Source organism: Crocodylus porosus, unplaced genomic scaffold (genome assembly GCF_001723895.1).
Source record: "Crocodylus porosus isolate Cpor-Errol unplaced genomic scaffold, CroPor_comp1, whole genome shotgun sequence".
In the NCBI taxonomy this organism is placed as follows: domain Eukaryota; kingdom Metazoa; phylum Chordata; order Crocodylia; family Crocodylidae; genus Crocodylus; species Crocodylus porosus.
The window spans coordinates 4695584-4712675 of record NW_017728943.1 but is presented as its reverse complement, the minus strand read 5'-3'; the positions used below and the strand labels follow the sequence as shown (position 1 = coordinate 4712675).

At 47.6% G+C, this 17092-nt stretch overlaps 1 protein-coding gene across 1 annotated transcript in view; it reads right to left on the bottom strand.

Moving 5' to 3' along the window:
- Positions 1-11230: 11230 nt before the first annotated feature.
- The window catches only part of MARCH10 (membrane associated ring-CH-type finger 10), a 110257-nt gene continuing 104395 nt past the window's right edge, over positions 11231-17092 (bottom strand). The window contains exons 9-10 of the mRNA XM_019548484.1: positions 16231-16339; positions 11231-12104 (exon numbers count right to left, since the gene is read on the bottom strand). Of these exons, the coding sequence (XP_019404029.1) occupies positions 16250-16339 (90 nt within the window). The 3' untranslated portion in view covers positions 11231-12104; positions 16231-16249. The remainder of the gene's footprint in view (positions 12105-16230; positions 16340-17092) is intronic.

The window sequence follows — 17092 nt, the reverse complement described above, 5'->3', positions numbered from 1 at the left end:
CCTGCCCCTTCTGGTCAGCTGACCGCTGACTGGGGTGGGTCCCTGGCTCCCTTTGGTTGCCCTAGCACCCTACACCTGGGCTCCTTCATTACTACTCCACAAGTAGCAGGCACCTCAGGTCCCTTTCATTCATGGTGCTGGTCAGTTTGGTGCTGCCAAGCCTGTAGGTGTGTAGGGGTTTGCTCGCCCCCAGGTGGAGCACTTTTAATTTCTCAACAGCAAAAAAACAAAGAGCTTGAAACAAGTCTGATCAAGAGCCTAAGCTAATTCTTATTGAAAGAAGTTGGCTACAATCACATTTAGCATGTATCATAGGTATAAGACATGATGTCTGACTGTTGTGTGAAAGAACTGTCTGAGCAGTTGATGCTTTTCCCAGATACCACTAGTTCATCCTGGTATACTCAGTTAAATAGTGGTTTTATTTGATATTTCTTCTGTAATTGATAGATCTAATATGGGTTCAGAGCAATAAGCCTTGTCCACCAAGAGTTCAGCTGTGTTTGAAAAGAGCAAAGGCACTTACATCTTCAATCATCACTTTGAAAACACGGACCTGGAAGATTATAAAGGAATATGTTGATTGTTCATTGATTAGGAAAATACATATTTAAAAATATATTCTCATTTGTTTGCATCTGTTTTCTGCTTTAGTAATGTTATTTTAAGTAAGGAATTAAAAAGTGAAAGTAGAATTGTCCAGTTTAGCCACAGGGTAGTAATGTCACATCCAGGGATCCATGTTTTTCCATTTCCCTTCAGAAAACATTGAAAAATGTGGATTTCTCCTTTGAAGGAGAAAAACATAGGAAATGGTGGGATTCCCCTTGCAGGCTGGCAGAGTTCCAACAGCATGGAGAGGAGCTCCCACAGCTCCCTCCAGGTAAGTCTATGTGGGGGAGGGCAGATTGAGGCCACCACGGTGAGGGAGGGAGGGAGTGGGGCAGGTCTGGGGGTGCTGCCTATTTGGGCTGGTGCTTGGGGCCTGGGGCTTGGGTGAGAATGTGTGACCATGGGGAACAGGGCAGAGCCACTGGCAGCTTATCTGGAGAATGAACAGGGGGGCACTGAATGCATTCCCAGGGAGGAGGGCATAGGGGACATGTGCCCCCCCCGGTTTGTGCACAGGGCAGGGGCAACTGTGGGTTCCCCACTGAGGGCTTAGGGCTCCCTGCCCTGTTGCTCTACCCTCAGGACCTCCACGGCCCAGTGGGTGGGACCTGGTGTGGGGATGCAGAGTGAGGTAGGGAAGATTGGTGCTGCTGCCAGGAGCCCCATGCTGGCCATGCTACTATGGTGCGGTGCTCCCTGCCCATCTGGCAGCAATGGGGGCCACAACTCCACCATGATCCCCCAGCAGGCAGCTCACATCTTCCCCTCCCTCACCCCAAGGGCTCCACTCCAGCTGTGCCACCCCTGGGGGGAGGGGAGCTGGGCTCTGGCCACAGCAGCTGCCACCTTCCATGGGTGGCAGATGGGGCTTGGGAGTTGCTGGGAGTGGGCAAGGGGCTGCAGGCCCTGGCTCTTGTCCTGTAGCCCTAGCAGCTGGGGTCCCGCTCTGATGGGGAAAGGAGCTGCAGGTCACAAGTGAGGGGCACCAGGAGGACTGGTGGGTGGTGGTCTGTGGATAGAGCGTGAGGGGCACTGGGCAGGTTCAGGGGGCTGTGGGTTGGGAATACAGGGCACTTGGGGAGCATGAGGGGGCTGCAGGTTAGGAGTGAGGGGCACCAGCAGAGATGGGGGGCTGTGGGTCAGGAGCAAGGGTCACCAATAGGGATGGGGGGGATGGGAGGCTGTGGGTTGGGAATGAGGAGCACCATCAGGGCCAGGGAGTTGTGGGTGGGGAGTGAGAGGCACTGGCAGGGCTGGGGGGACTGTAGCTTGGGAGTGAGGGGTAATAGCATGGGCAGAGGTAGGGCACTGACATATTAGGGCTGCTCAGTACCACAAAGCTATGGTGGGGGAGGGTAGCCACAGCTGGACCCGCACTTTGGTGAGTGAAGAGGGCAGGAGGAGCTCCAATTTTCCAGGACAAACCAAAATCAAATGTCAAAATATATAGGAATTTAGAATTAAGTTTATTATAATGATTGAGGCACTGGTAGGTTTCCAAATTGCTTTAAAATTGTAAATATATCAATAAAACATTGTGTTCAACTAATACACACATATCTAGTGACATTTAATTTTAATTGCAGAAAAAACTTGGATTTGGGGGATTTTAATGAGAACTTGTGGGTTTCATCAGAGAATTTCTGATTTTAAAACAGAGAAAACCAGGATCCCTGGACATGTTTTTGGGGAATGAAAACATAAAGGATTCCACAAAAAGTTTCCTCTCCACTTGATTTTTGTTTTATTTTTCTTCTGAGATGGAGATACAAGTCCTTTCTGTTGACAGTGGCATATGGTTCTCTATTCTGTAGTGTAACTCAGCAAGCATTTGCTCTCAAAATTGATGGGTTAATCTTTTTCTGTTTTAGAGAGTAATCATTATCTAGTCAATTTCTCTATATCTACAGCTTGCTTTGTTTAAATTCTCTTTATAGAACTTAAAGATGTAGGAAAATGTTTTTATGATATATTTATACATTATAACTTAAAGGCCAAACTTAAGGATCTAGATAGAATCTTTAGAAACTTTTAATAACAAATTGCAAAGCAAAATTAAAACCTGAATTACTATGAATGGCTCCTCTCCCTAGGCAACAGCAGTGTGAAGCACAGAAGCAAGTTTGAACAAGCCTTTTAAAAGTTTTTTCCTCTTCAGAAAATTCACTTAAGAAATCCTTGCTCACTGTAGGTATTTCAGAATGCATCCTGCTGTGGCCTTAGAAGTAGGTAGGATGGAATTCTATTTCCTATTGGTCATTTAAGGGTGCAGACACAAATTACAATTGTCATGCATTCAGCCCCTAGAAAGCACTTTAAAGCCCTGCCCTACCAGAAGAGCACAGAGGCAAAGTGCTCCAATTGCATAACAAATTAAACTTCATGGTATGATGGTTCAAATGAAGATTCTCTGAAGTGGAGCACTTTCATTAATTTGTCTGCTTGGGCACTGGGCTGCTACAGAACAGGCCTCCCTCCCCTGCCTTCTCCCCCTCCCATCCTAAATCAGCATGGGACCTGGGAGAGTGTGGGCAGAGCTAGGGGAAGAGGCTGCAGAACAGCTAACATCTGTTCTGTCAGGAGGATTAGTCTAACTCATGTCGCCTTCTGTGAAGTGCCACGAGTTAGATCCAGGAGCTGCACTTCTGTGTGCACCCTAATTTGCATCAAGTGGCAATTTTGGCTCTTACATGCAGGTGGCAATTCCGTTTCTTAGCAGTTGGACACACTGATGTATACATGCATGAAGTATTCACACTGATAATGCAAATTAGGCTACACAACGGCCAGGCACATATGCGCCTAACTGTGTATGCCCTTTATGGGCATGTACTGACATCCATGGCCTGAAAATGTAAGTGTCTGGAAATGTATGATAAGATGACTATGTATATGTATACCTGGGCACAAGTCCTGGAAACCAAATGGAAGAGAAAGGAGCCTCCCATGCTTTAGCCCAACAGCTTAGTGACTAGGGCACTTGCCTAGGAAGCTAGAGACCTAGTAGCCAGGCTTGAGGGCATGTGGCTTAGTAAAATAGTCACTATCCTGAGAGGGGGAACCTAGATTCTAAGCTAAAACAGAAACTTCCCCACTGTACTGCCCTCCATCTCTTTTTTTCTTGAAGGCTATTAAATGCAAGGGGAAATGGTTAAACTGCAAGAGGATTCCTTGACCTGTGGCATGGTAGTTAAACCACTCTGCAAGGAAGTAGAGACACAAGGTCCAGCCTCCTCTGGTGAGGGTGACTTAGAACCCAGGGGCGCCTATACACATGCTTGGGGGGAGGGGGGGAGCATTTCAATTAGAGTGGCTCCTGGATAGATACTCTAATTAAAACACCACAGTATCACATGTATTCAGCATCCCACATTTCAAAATGGCCACAGCAGCGCTTTAACTAAAGTTTATTCGATGAGTTTTAGTTAAAGCATCCCCATCACCATTTTGAAATGTGGGACACTGAAAGCATGACAGTGAGGCATGCTGGAGGTTTCTAATTAGATTAATCGAGTCTGCTCTGATGCGTTCTAATTAGAACACATTGAAGCATGTATATAGGCACCCTAGGTCTCTAGCTTCCTGGGCACTTGTCCTAACCACTCAGCTCTTGGGATAAAATATGGGGGAGCCCCTCCTCTTCCATTTTGTTTCCAGGACTTTTGCGCAGGTACACATATATGTAGTCAACTTGTCATACATTTCTAGCCATCTACATTTTCAGGCTATGGATGTCAGTACAAGCCCACAAAGGGCAACATATGTACCTGGCCACTGCATGGTCTACTGCACGTGATCAGTGTGAAAACTTAATATATGACTAAAAAAACTGCTACTTAGATGACTAAAGGAAAACAGAATTCCACTTATAGAATTTAGGGAGACTTCATGCATTCATGATGATATGTTATGGGATACTTCATTTAGCCAGTGAGTGCCCAGAGCATTTTGGGGGTTGATTAAAACTATATTCAAACCTATTGTTTGCTGAATACCCCTGGTAAAATCTGCACTTAGCATAAAATATAACAATAGTTTAATGCCTTCTCTTCAAAGATCTTGCTAAGAATTTATCACTGATAATCCCAGATAAGAATTATTAACATCTGGGATCCTTTTCCAACTGCATATTTATTCAAATGACACCCTGAAAGAACTATATTGTGCCTTCAATTTTTGAACAGGTGTTCCCCTTAAGCTCAATAAGGTATTCTGACTAAAAATGAATGGCATAAACTGCTCTTATATTTTTTAATCTGAAACACAAAAAAGACTGTAGAAAGTTTTCTCAAAGAACCAGACTGTGGAGGCCTTACTCATACTGGCAAGCTCTTATTCAAGTAGTCTCCTTGGGTGTGTCTACACAAGATGCTTTACTGTGCAGTAGCATAGTTGAGCACACAGTAAACATGCACACCTACAAGTTCACTCCATTACTGCATAGTAAGCTTCGCTACTCAAGAGTAAATTTGCTACCTGCAAATGCAAGTAGCAAATTTACTCATGAGTACTTAGTGTGCAGTAACACATGTGCAGACACAAGCTGGGAGCAGATTGGCTCCTGATAAGCCTTGCCACTAGGGATCTAGCCTAAGCTTCCTGAGGGCTGGAAGTCTCTTCTCCCCCCGCAGTGGGTTGAGTCACCTCTATGGTAGCCCAAGCCACAAGCCCTTTAAAAGCTTGCAGGCATTTTGAGCCCTGGGGCACAACAGCAGGGAGCCTGGGGGGGACCCTTAGCCTGCACCCTGGGGCTGGTGCCTGGCACTGCAGTGCTACATGGCTGCCAGGTCTCTGCCATCCAGCAGGGTGCTCCAGGCTCCTGCCAGGCCTGTTAGCACCTGGGCCCAGCTGCAGCCAGCTCTTGGCCACTGGGGCCAGTGCCAGCTGCTCACAGCCAACCCCCAGCAGTATGACTGGACCCTGCAGGTGCTGCGGGGCATCACCTCATTGCATGGCTCATAGCCCCATGCTGTGTCCCTGTGCTGGGTGCTGCAGGCAGCTGCCCAGGCCTGGTGGTACAGGGACAGCCACACAGAGGCCCAGAGAGCTGGTGCAGGAAGCCTGATGGCATCATTGCCAATGCCATAAGCCACCACCCGGGGCCCCAACTGGTTGCAGAAGGAGACTGGTGACCTCATGGTGCTGTGGGGTGAGGTGGAGATGCAGTGGCAGTTCACGCAGGATGACTGCTCCAATGCCCACATCAATGAGCTGCTGTCAGGCCGGACGCAGGAGCATGGGTTTGACCAGTCGGCATGGTAGTGGCACATAAAGGTCAAGGCCTTGTGGGCACAGTGGGTTACCATCACTGACCTCAGGCATTGGTTGGGGAGTGCCCACAAATCCATGCTTTTTATGCAGCAACTGGTCACCACCCTTATGCCCCAGGACCGAAGCTGCAGCAATGCTGTATACAGCAGCACAGGCAGCTTGCCTGAGCCCATGTCAGCCTGGCACCCACAGTGATGTGTTGCTGGGGGAGGTCCCCTGAAGACACCACCAGCCCAACCTAGCAAACTCCCCAGCCTCGGCTTCTACCAGCAGCTCAGGGTGCCCAGGCCAGTGCCTGCCCTGACAACTCTGCAAACTAAGCCCCAGTCACAAGGTGCAGCCAGCCATGGCACCACCAGCTGCCAGCAGTGCCAACACCTCCACAGGGTGGCCCTCCTCCTGGCCACCCACACACTGCGTCCCACTGACCAAAGAGTCCAGTGGGAGTGGCATGCCATCGCTGCCAGCCAGGACCAACCAGAGCTGGTAGGTGTGCCCCACACTGTGGGAAAAGCCTCCACACCCTGACCCCCCACTTCCCTGCCTGGCCTGGCCACACTCCCCTGGGCCCCAGGTTCTGCCCCAACAGTAAGAAGGGAGGCAGAAGGCAATGAAAACTTTGAGTAGCCTGTGCTCCTGCAGCTAGGTGGACACGGGCCTTTCACAAGCCAAGGAATATGTTGATGCTGGCAGTGATGTTCTTGTCAGCTGCAGGGGGAAGGGATCTGTAGCGCAGCCACAGGTAGTCCTCCAGGCAGTGGCAGAGGTTCTGGGGCAGCTTGGACTTGGGTCCCACAGTGTTGAAGCTCAGGGTCCCATCCTAGGTGCACAGGTTTGCCTAGGGCTCCATGGTGATCATCAGCAGCAGGTCATAGTGGGTTGAGCACCCCTCGGTCCAGGCAAACAGCTCCTCACACAATGCCTGGGACATATGCAGCAGGGCACAGTACCTCACTCTATTGCCACCCCACCCTGCTGGGAGGGTGGGGATGCAGGAAGCTCCTCATCCCAGTTGTCTGGGAGCCCTGTGCCCACCCCTACCTCCCCTCCCCTGACCCTGGGCACTGTGGGCTTGGCAGCAGCACAGGAAGCTGGCATACCTGGAGGAGAAGAAGGGGGTGGGGGCAGCAGAGTCTGGAGCTGCAGCATCAGTTTCTGCCAGAAGCCTGGCCTGTCCCAGCCTGGGAAAGGGGAAGGGGAGGCAGGATCTCTGAAGCCAGCATCCAGCAGCCTGCCAGCCCCTTGAAGCGAGCGGGGATGGGGGGGCTCAGCCAGCAGCCACCTGGGTCCAGGCCTGTCTAGCCAAGTTACCATGGTCCCTGGGCAGCCATGCACACCGGACCCTTGATCTGAGGCCAGGCAGTACATGGTTCCTGGTACAGAGCATCTTATCTCACAAATGTTGCAAAGTCTCACAAACAGCTTTTTTCTTTTTTTCCCTCATGGCTCTGCAGGCCCTGCAGCTGCATGCAGGAGAGAGGCCACAGTTGGTAACCAGGATGCAGCCTCAGGGTTGCTGCCATCCTCAGCTGGGGCCCTGGGGATGTGCCAGCTCCATAGGAGGAGGATGCAGGATTGGACCCTCCTCTTGGACTGGCTGGTGACAGCCACAGAGGACGCACGGATGTGGCAGCTGGAGGATGTTGCCCAGCAGGACAGGGCAGAGGACATGGCCCACAAGGATATGCAGGACCACTGCAAGAAGGCACAGAACCAGCCCAAGGAGGTGCAGGACTGGGTGGACTGGAAGTTCATGGTGCAGCTCCTATGCAGCCCTAAAGCACAAACGCATGGAGAGCTTGCAGTTGTGGTCAGGGCGGTGCAGGCCATAGAGGAGGACCACTGGGTGCTGGACACCATCCTGGCCCAAGCAGTCACCTTCCTGCCACCCATTGCCCTGTCCCTGCCCCTAGCCCCACCTGCCACCTGGCAGCCACCAGTCACCTGTCAGCAGGCCCCCTTGAGGGCCTGGGCAGAGGTCCCGTACCCCCTCCATCAGCCAGAAGCCCCTGTCCCAGCCCCCACCCTGGGACCCCATCACCCAGTCCCCCTCTTGCCCCACCACTTGCCCCAGCTCTACACAGGCATGGAGGTGGAACTGCTTGCAGGGAGGGCCAAGACCGCACACTGCCCCTGGCCAATGGCTGTCAGAGGGGGAGCTGCCTGTGCCGGGAAGGACCAGTGGCTGCTGTCACCCTTGAGCAAGCCCCCATCTACCAGACTCGCTGCAGTGTGCACACCTGCAGTGGCACAGCCAGAAGCCAGAGTGCTGGCTGCCTGTCCTCAGGCTCCACCCCCTAGGTACCCCCACCTTATGGCCCTTTGCCCCAGGTAGGCACACATGCAAATCACATTGTAATATAGTCTGCATGGGGAAGAGGGTGTATTATTGTTGATGGATGGGGTGGGTGGTGGGGCTTTGCTGATGGGGAAGGAGGAGGGGCAGGCTGTATTGCTGGGGATGGAGGGAGGGGATAGTGTTTGTTGTGTGGACCAGAAAGTGTTTTCCTGAGAATTGTCTGCAATGATTGTGGTGCTGGTGGTGGGTGGTGTGGTGCACAGTAAGCATACATATCTCCACACATACTCCTGCAAGACTGTTTCAGGCTGGACATAAGGAAGAATTTCTTTACTGTCCGAGCCCCCAAGATCTGGAACAGTCTGCCAGCGGAGGTAGTTCAAGCACCTGCATTGAACACCTTCAAGAGTAAATTGGATGCTTATCTTGCTGGGATCCTATGACCCCAGCTGACTTCCTGCCCTTTGGGCGGGGGGCTGGACTCGATCTCCCGAGGTCCCGTCCAGCCCTAATGTCTATGAAATCTATGAAATCTGTGAACAGTGTGGCAGGGGTCTGTGGGCAGTTGTCCAAGCAGGCTACAGTGAGGAATACAGGAGGAGGTGGTCGGCCAGTGGATGTGTGGCTCATCCAGAGCTTCAGTATAGGGGCCCATCACTGGCTGCTGCTGAAGCCACAGGTGGTGCTTTCACTGCCAGGTGTCCTATTCCCTACTGTTCCTCCTCTGCCCAGGCATCACAAACAGCTGCCCCCAGGCCTTGCAGATCTTATGTAGCACAAAGGCTGTGATGATGACCCATGGCATGTCGTTCTCAGTGAACTTGAGGCAGGTGGTGAGGATGCACCAGAATCCCTTTAGGCAGCTGAAGGCACACTCCACTAGAGTGCAGGTCCATCCCAGGCAACCTTTTGAAGTGGGTCTGCTGGGGGTCCAGCTGGCTGGGGTAGAGTTGCATGAGTCAGGGAAGGAGTGACTAGGCAGGGTCCCCGATGAGGAGGGGCAGAAGCACCACAGCACCCAGGTGGAGGTTTGGCATGCCCAGCATGAAGCACCTACTTTGCACCAGGGATGGCAAGATGGAATTCCTTCCTGAAGACACGAGTATTGTGGACATTGCCTCCCCAGCCAACACTCACATCGGTGATGACATCATGGTGGTTGACAACAGCCTGGAGCACAATAGAATGAAAACCTCTCCGGCTGTAGTGGGAGGAGTTGCCACGGGGCAGGTATGTGACAGGAATGTGGGTCCCTTCCAGGGCCCTGATGCACTGGGGGAATCCCAGGGCATGAAACCCTGCCACCACCTTCAAGAGATCATGCACATGAAGGACAGTGGGCCCCAGTCCTGGAGGGCACTGCACACTTCTGGGATGTCCTCCCCAGTGTTTGCCTTGCCCATGCCAAAGAGGTGACCCATGCCCATGTAGTGGAGGCTGGTGGACGTGGCCAGCTTCAGCAGGGTGATGGCCAGCCAGGTGTCCATGGGAGAGGCAGCCACATAGTGGTGTCCTGACACTCCAGGCTGGAGGGGGAGCTGTTCCAGAAGGTCAGTGAAGGTGGCCTGGGTCATCCTGAATGCCTCCAGCCACTGCTCATCATTCCAAGTGGTCTGGATGAAGTGCAGCCACCAGTCCTGGCTAGTCCAGGGGGCCCAGAGGTGGTGGAGCTGGAGGCCCAGGAAGGCAAAGACATCCCCATCGGTGGCATCCTGGAACCTGTTGTCAGTGTCCCTGCCAGAGTCTGACCAGCAGGATAAGGTCCAGGTGGCAGCTGCATAGTGGCAGCCCTGGGATGGCATGTGGTGGGGCTGGGCAAGTGGTCGCAGCACATGCGGGAGCTGTCAGGGCCCAGATGACCATGCAAAGCTTCGGTCCCTGATTTGATTCAGTGGAGATTTGGCCCGATTTGGTGGCTGAATCTCTAAATCCAAATTGAACCAGAAGACCCTTTAATTTCTCCAAATCGAATTGGAACCCTCCAAATCAATTCAGAGAGATTTGGAGATTTGGACATAGATGTGACTTTAAACGTTTTTTCTACACACCTCTAGGTAGCAGGCAGCTCATGAATACTGCAATGCTGGGACAGATGGAGTGTCCCACAGAAGCATAGGGGGCTCCCCTGCATGCTCGGCAGCAGACCCAGAAGTGGATTGGAAGTACTTCTGGTCCACTTCTGGGTCTGCCAGAGAGCATGCGGGGGGGCCCCCTGTACCCCGCCCCCGGCTCAGCGACTGGTGCCTCTTGGGCCTGGGGGGCACCCGGGGTCCCCTTATGGCTGATTGCCAAGCTGGAGGGGGCACAGGGAGGGCCCCCCACGGGCTTCCTGGCAAACATGGAAGTGAACCAGAAGTACTTCCAATCCACTTCCGGGTTCACCACTGAGCACACAGCGCCGCCCCCCCATGCTCCTGTGGGATGCTCCATCTACCCCAGCATCACAGCATTGACAAGGTGCACCTGGTACCTCAAGTTACGTAGAAAAAACATTTAAAGCTGTGTCTATGGCCAAATTGCTGATTCTCCAAATCAGCATTGAATCTTCAGATTCACATTCAGCCAAATTGAACTGGGGACAGCGAGCTGAATCAACTAAATCGAATCACTGTCCACAATTCAGGCTGAATCTGAATTCAAACCGAATAGGGCCCATTTTGTACATTCCTACCAGATGGCCATGGGCCAGCTGGTGGATGGTGCGGTGGGTCAGTGTGGCAGCCAGCAGGAGTCCACGGCACTGGACATCACTGCCAGGGACAGAGGCTTGAGCAGCCATGGCACAGGGAGGCAGAGGCTGCAGTACAAGAGTTACCACATGCTGCCCCCATGCTCCGCATGCTGCTCCTGGCCAGAAACACAGCTGGCCAGGGTGCAGGGAATGGGGATGCCTTTTAAAGATAGCTTCCAGCCACAGACAGCTGTAGTTGGAGCCTCCAGTTCCCCTTGGTGGTGGCAGTGGCCTGTTGCAGGGCCCCAGGAAGTGGGAGCAGTTTGCTGCCATGAGCAGCAAATCTCCCACATCCCTGCATGGGTAGATGTCTGCCTGGAAGCGTTTACTCACAAGTAGTTTACTCACAAGTAAAATGGTCCTACATCAAATGCACTTGTAGTCACACCCTTTGACTTCAAATGGGACCTTTTGCAGCAGTAAAAACTCTGTTTCCTCACCCATATGAGTCCAAGATTCTCTGTAAGTGAGGTCAGAAAGTTTTTACTGTATTTTGAGATTATTCTAGTAAAAATAATCCAACTGTTTGCCATGTTGTACATCCAAAGTCTTGCTTTTAGTATTTTTTTCTAAGCCTGTATGGGCAAGTAGAATTTCGTCTTGAATCCAAAGGACAGCAAACCAAATGTCAGCTTCAGAAGTGGAAAAAAAAAAAGTCTTGTTAAATGAATAAAGTCATTAACAATGAGTAACCAACCTTCCTTCTGGGTGTTCAGAGAAAAAGCTCATAAATGTTGGTGAAAGTAACATAAACTCTTATTGCAGCAAATAATTAGGAAGAGTTCTAACATACCAAATGTGGAACAAATCAGAGTTTTAGTACTGCTCATCACAAAAACAATAAAGAAAAAGAAAAAAAAGTCCAGGAGATGGAAGCTTTTTGGAAAAACATAATGGCAAAATTCTTTATTTTTACTTCTCATTGTTTTTGTGAGGAATTAATTTAAAAATTTTATGCACTGTACATTTGATGTAATGCAAATCTTCCTGACTATTTTCTGCATCTTGAATTTCCTGAAATCTTTTCTTTTGGTCTTTTAACTGCTACATCAGTGTTGTTTTTAATATTTTCTGCCACTATTTGAGGGCTAGCATGCATAATGAAAGCTATTAAGCACATATCTTTGAGAAATAATTCTGAATCCCAAAAAACCTACTTTAATTTTCCTCTGCTCTAGTTTCTCTTGAGAGCTATGAGAAAGGAAACAAAGATTAATAAAAGTTACATTAGGACTAATCTGACATACAATTTAATATACTGAGAGACTGAATACTGAGACTGCTATGTGAAAGTCTCAAAAACATTTTAAGATGACAGAGATATTCTTAAAAATCAAGGTATGTAAGGCTATTAAAGCAGTCTTAACACTTAAGTTAAAGTTAAGGATTACTCTTGATATCACATGGCTTGCTGTAAACAGTCCATCTGATCTGCCGTTAGATGTAATCGTATCTGGGTATGTGAAAAGACTTTGTTAATTTAAGCTTATTGATCTTAGGATCAGCCCTTGATTCCAAGAAAATTAATAATATTAATAAAGATATAAAATTACATGTCTTTAAAAAAATCAGTGTTATTTTTCTCCCTGTCTGAAGTTCAGTTTTGACGCTTCTGGAATGGTGTAGCTTTGTACTGGTTCCATGATGATTTTACTCTTACATAAGGATGTTTTCAGAAATAAGACAGAGCCAGACCCAGCAATAACAGACTGTCTTGCTACATAGGGTTCCACGTTTGAAGTCTGGGCATTGTAGCCTTTACCTCTAGGACCAATCAGAATTGAGAAGATTCTAAAATAGATTAAGAAGGAAAAGAGATTTGGCCAAACTACTACATGGTTATTTCAGTAAGAAAGCTTTTGTTCCTTCATGGCAGAGAAATACAGACAACTTTTCTGATTTGTCTGCAGGAGATAAATATTTTTATAGAAGCCCAAAAACATTAATGTTCCTAGGTCCATGTTCTTTACCAGATATAGTCCCACCCCACAAGCAGTATGGCAGAGCTGCATGGAAGAGAAGGTTTTACTTCAAGAGCATCCTGGTGGCACAAGTGTAGAGTAGGTGAATGTTTGAAAAAGGGTCAGAAAGTAACTTAATTGTCTTTCATTCATGCACTCAGATCTGCTGACATGCTGCTTTTGATGGTTGTTTTCTCTTCTATTGCTGTAATAAATTCAGTGCTTGTGCTATAAATATTTTGTCTAAAAGGGCACTCACAAATTGGGCTACCAAAAAGAGCTGAAAGCATTGATGCCACAAATGACTATTTTCTTTTACCTGTTTCAAAATAAGTGTTTCAGCTTGTTGGGTTTTCAGCCAGACTTGTGACTTTTGGTTTTCTTGCCATAATGAACCTGTGAGTTTTCTATTTTGTCTAGAAGAATCACTCAGCCTTAGTTAATTATATGATTTGAGTCTTGGCAAGGTTAGAAATAGAGAGAGGCTGAAAAATAACTTGTTCTAAGGATAAACTTTTCTGCATAAAAAGAATAAAATGAGGATTACTGAACTAAAAGCAATGTCTGTATTTTTTCACACAGGCCTTTTCAAAGTGGCGTGAGTATAAGGAAATCATGAAAATCTAATATTCCATGTCATGAGCTAACTAAAATCCTTACCAGACAGTAAGGACTGAAAGCTACATCAGTACTGGGATGATTGATGGAGAAGACTTCAGAATAGCTACAAGCACCAAAGCCTCTAGTTCAATGTATGTAACCTTTTCAGACCAGTTCAATTGTATTTATAACATTCCCAGTGAAGCAACGATCTGTGAATTTAGAAATAAGAAAAATGTCATTCCAGAATGCTTCACAAGGCATATAACACAGTCTCAGCTTCAGGTGAATTTTCCTTGCCAAATGACTGAAAAGAAATGATTTGTGAATGTAGAAATATATTTTGTTCTAAACTATGTCCATGATGCCAACAAGCTGCATCAGACTGATTTTTGTACTCTCAGGTACATTAAGTCCACTATATTTTTTTTGGCGGCATAAAGGAGCTTTACATAGGTGTGAAAATTGTTTACACAATGTGGGGTGTTCCCTGGGAGGTATGGGGCTTGTGTGAAGGCCATAAAATGCCCCTGCTCCTGACCCTTGGTTTGAGATTGGATTGGGGATGTGGTTAGCCAACACTGCTCAACACAGAGGATTTTTAAATGTAGCTACATGACTTTGGAGAATAAATTCCATCAAAAGTCAATGGAACTTGTGCTCCACAGTCACATAGGTACTTTTGAAAAATCCCACTGTACAGGTATCCTTTACTTCCAGGGACCTGTCAAGGTCCATGAGAAGTGGAATGCAACCAAGAGTCTAAAATGCAGCAATACAGACTCTTTGGTTAGCATTCAGAAAAGCTTTTGACTATATATAGCACTGAAGCATTGTAATTTGTTCAAAGCAAGGCTTTTCGTCTCTGTATCCTGTATCTGTTCAGTTTGCACCACTGTTCTGCTAGCATTGGTGGAAAGCAGTGATGGAGAAGCTACATCACTGCCACTGGTGTGATGCCACAGAGTTCTAGTATTCTCTTTGGGTGCATCTACATGTGCAATTAAGTCGAAGCAATAAACTCTGGTGCTTATTGTGCCAGAATTTATTACTTCCTTGGCACTGCATTTACATGTGTGCCCAGAAGCTGGGTCAGAGCACCCCTGGCTGGCAGGGGGCCTAGGTGATCAGCCTGCTAGCCCAGGGCTGCTCCAACCTGGCTCAACATGTTGCAGAGGGGCTGGTTGGGACATGAGGATATTCCAGGGTGGGGCTAGCTGGCAGGCAGCCCCCATAATGAAGCACCCTTGCCTCAGCCAGCCCCTCCAGCATCTACACATGCATTGCTGCAAAGTAAAAAATGCAAGTTGTTTACTGCGGAGCTAATTAGGCAATTTGCAGTCAATATTTTGTGTAGATGTGGCCCTTCTAGCCCTCTTATGATCAATCTATGTAGTGGCCACCATCTCAGGCACATCTACACAAGACATTTACTGTGCAGTTGATTATTTAAAGAAACAGTAAACGTCTCAGTGTCTACATGCACACCCCTGTTAGGGTGTGCAAAAGTAATAAACTCCACAGCAGGGCAGTACTTGTAAATACACTGGAATTCGCAAATACAAAATGCTGTGGAGTTTTTTTGTGTGCAGCAGCACACATGTAGACGCTGACTGGCTGGCTGGGGCATAAGGGTGCCTCAGTGCTGGGGCTGCCTGCCAGCAAGCTCTGCACTAAGGCACCCTCACGCCCCAGCCAGCCCCTTCACAGCACACTGACCCTGGTTGGAGCAGCCCCAGGCTGGCAGGTTGACATCCCTGGACTGTCTGCCATTGAGGGCTGCTGTGGCTTGGCTCAGTGTGCTGCAGTCTGGGCGCAAGTGCAAATGTGCTTCCCAGAGCTTCCCAGGAGCAACAAGCTGTAGAGTAATAAGCTCCACAGTTTACTGCTGCCTCCAATGGCATGTGTAGACACACCCCTCCAGTAAACAGTAATCTTGTTTAAAAAAATCAGGAATATTTTGATGAATTTTAATATTAATGCATTCTTTTATACAGCTCTTGTCTTATACATTGAACACTGCTATATATGTATAAGTCACAATAGAAAAAAGTCACTTCGACACTTCTCCATCTACGGATGTCTGCTTCTACAAATTATGCTTTGGAGATCTATGTGAGGAAGTGTTACACAGGTATCCATAACGCACTAGTACTGAGCAACTGAAGGGAATTCATTGAGAGATCACTGAGAACAGATTTAGTTTAACAAGATTAGCTGGTGTGACAAAATGCCGTGATATAAAATTACAGTGGTTCAAATCTACACTGCAAGAAAGGTTTATAGGTTTCTCATTAGCTAGTGGTTTAGGCTACATTTCACCATGCACCATACAATCTATCCCAGAAATTATTTAAGACTTTTTTCTGAAAACTTTTTCAGTATAATAACAGGGAATTCAAAGGAAACACAAAACAAAGACCCTAATCCTCAGCTGGATCTTCTGGAGCTGCTTGAGAGAGGGTGGAGTTTTTACAGGTAATTGATAGTATACAGGAAAATTAACAACTCTGCACTAGGATAGCAGGGGAGTCTGGGTATCATTAGGCAAGATTGCAGACTACACCTCTGGGGAGGGTCTAGCCAGCGTATAAAGCTGTGTCTGATTCTGAAGGAGAAAGACTGTCCATGAATGCTTTGCCTACTGCATAGTTCCTATGGACTTGACAATTAGAAACGAACCTTTGGCTAGATAAGGATTTAACTAAGTAAATAACAAGAACATGACATTGCTTCTGTGTGATTCCTTGTCTTACCCTATCTCTGGTGGTTTGGTTATGAGTTCATGAGTTCAGCAAACCTCTGTTCATAAAGGTGAAGCAGCAGCACCAAGTAGACACCTGCATTCATTAGTTCACTGTGTGCCTGTGTGCATGAAAAACAAATCAAAGTGTAACTGCAATGCTGATTACTAAAGGCCTGGAGAATGAAAAATAGTTAACAAAAAAAAGTGCGTTACACAAGTCATGGCCTATATTATTTTTTGTATTTATTAACTCTGAACTTAACTGTGAGCTATTTTCACATTTTATATTACATTTGTTAATTGCCATGTCTATGTTATCACACCCCACAGCCTAGCATAAGGACTTGGCACTGGTATGTGACAGACCTGGCTTAGCTTCCTGAGCTCAGTCTGTCAAACTCCAGGGCCAGAACTGACTTTCAGCATTATTTAAGTAGGATGTTGAAAATAAAAAGTAATAAAGGTCTCAAATTAAACTTTTGTGGAAAAGTAAAGAACACTATTTACACGGTCCAAAGAAGTAATGTCTAATGCTTATCTGTGTAAATGTAAATATAAATGTAATTTCATACTTTTTACAACCACATGGAATTATTATGATCTATAAGTCTGGCCTTCAGCTTGAAATAGGGCATTGAATTTCATCTAAAACATAACCAGGGATATCATAGGATAGAAAAGTAAAAGGAGTGAAGAATATCTCATCCAGAAAAAAGACAAAATTGAATTAGTTCGAGACAAACAGCAGCCTGTTCCAACTAGTGATTAAACAAAAGCTGGTTATTCAAGAAGAGTGGTTGCTTCTCAAGGAAGCGATCCTCAGTGCACAAGCTAAATCTATTCCAACACGGAGGAAAGGCAGCAAGAAGGTA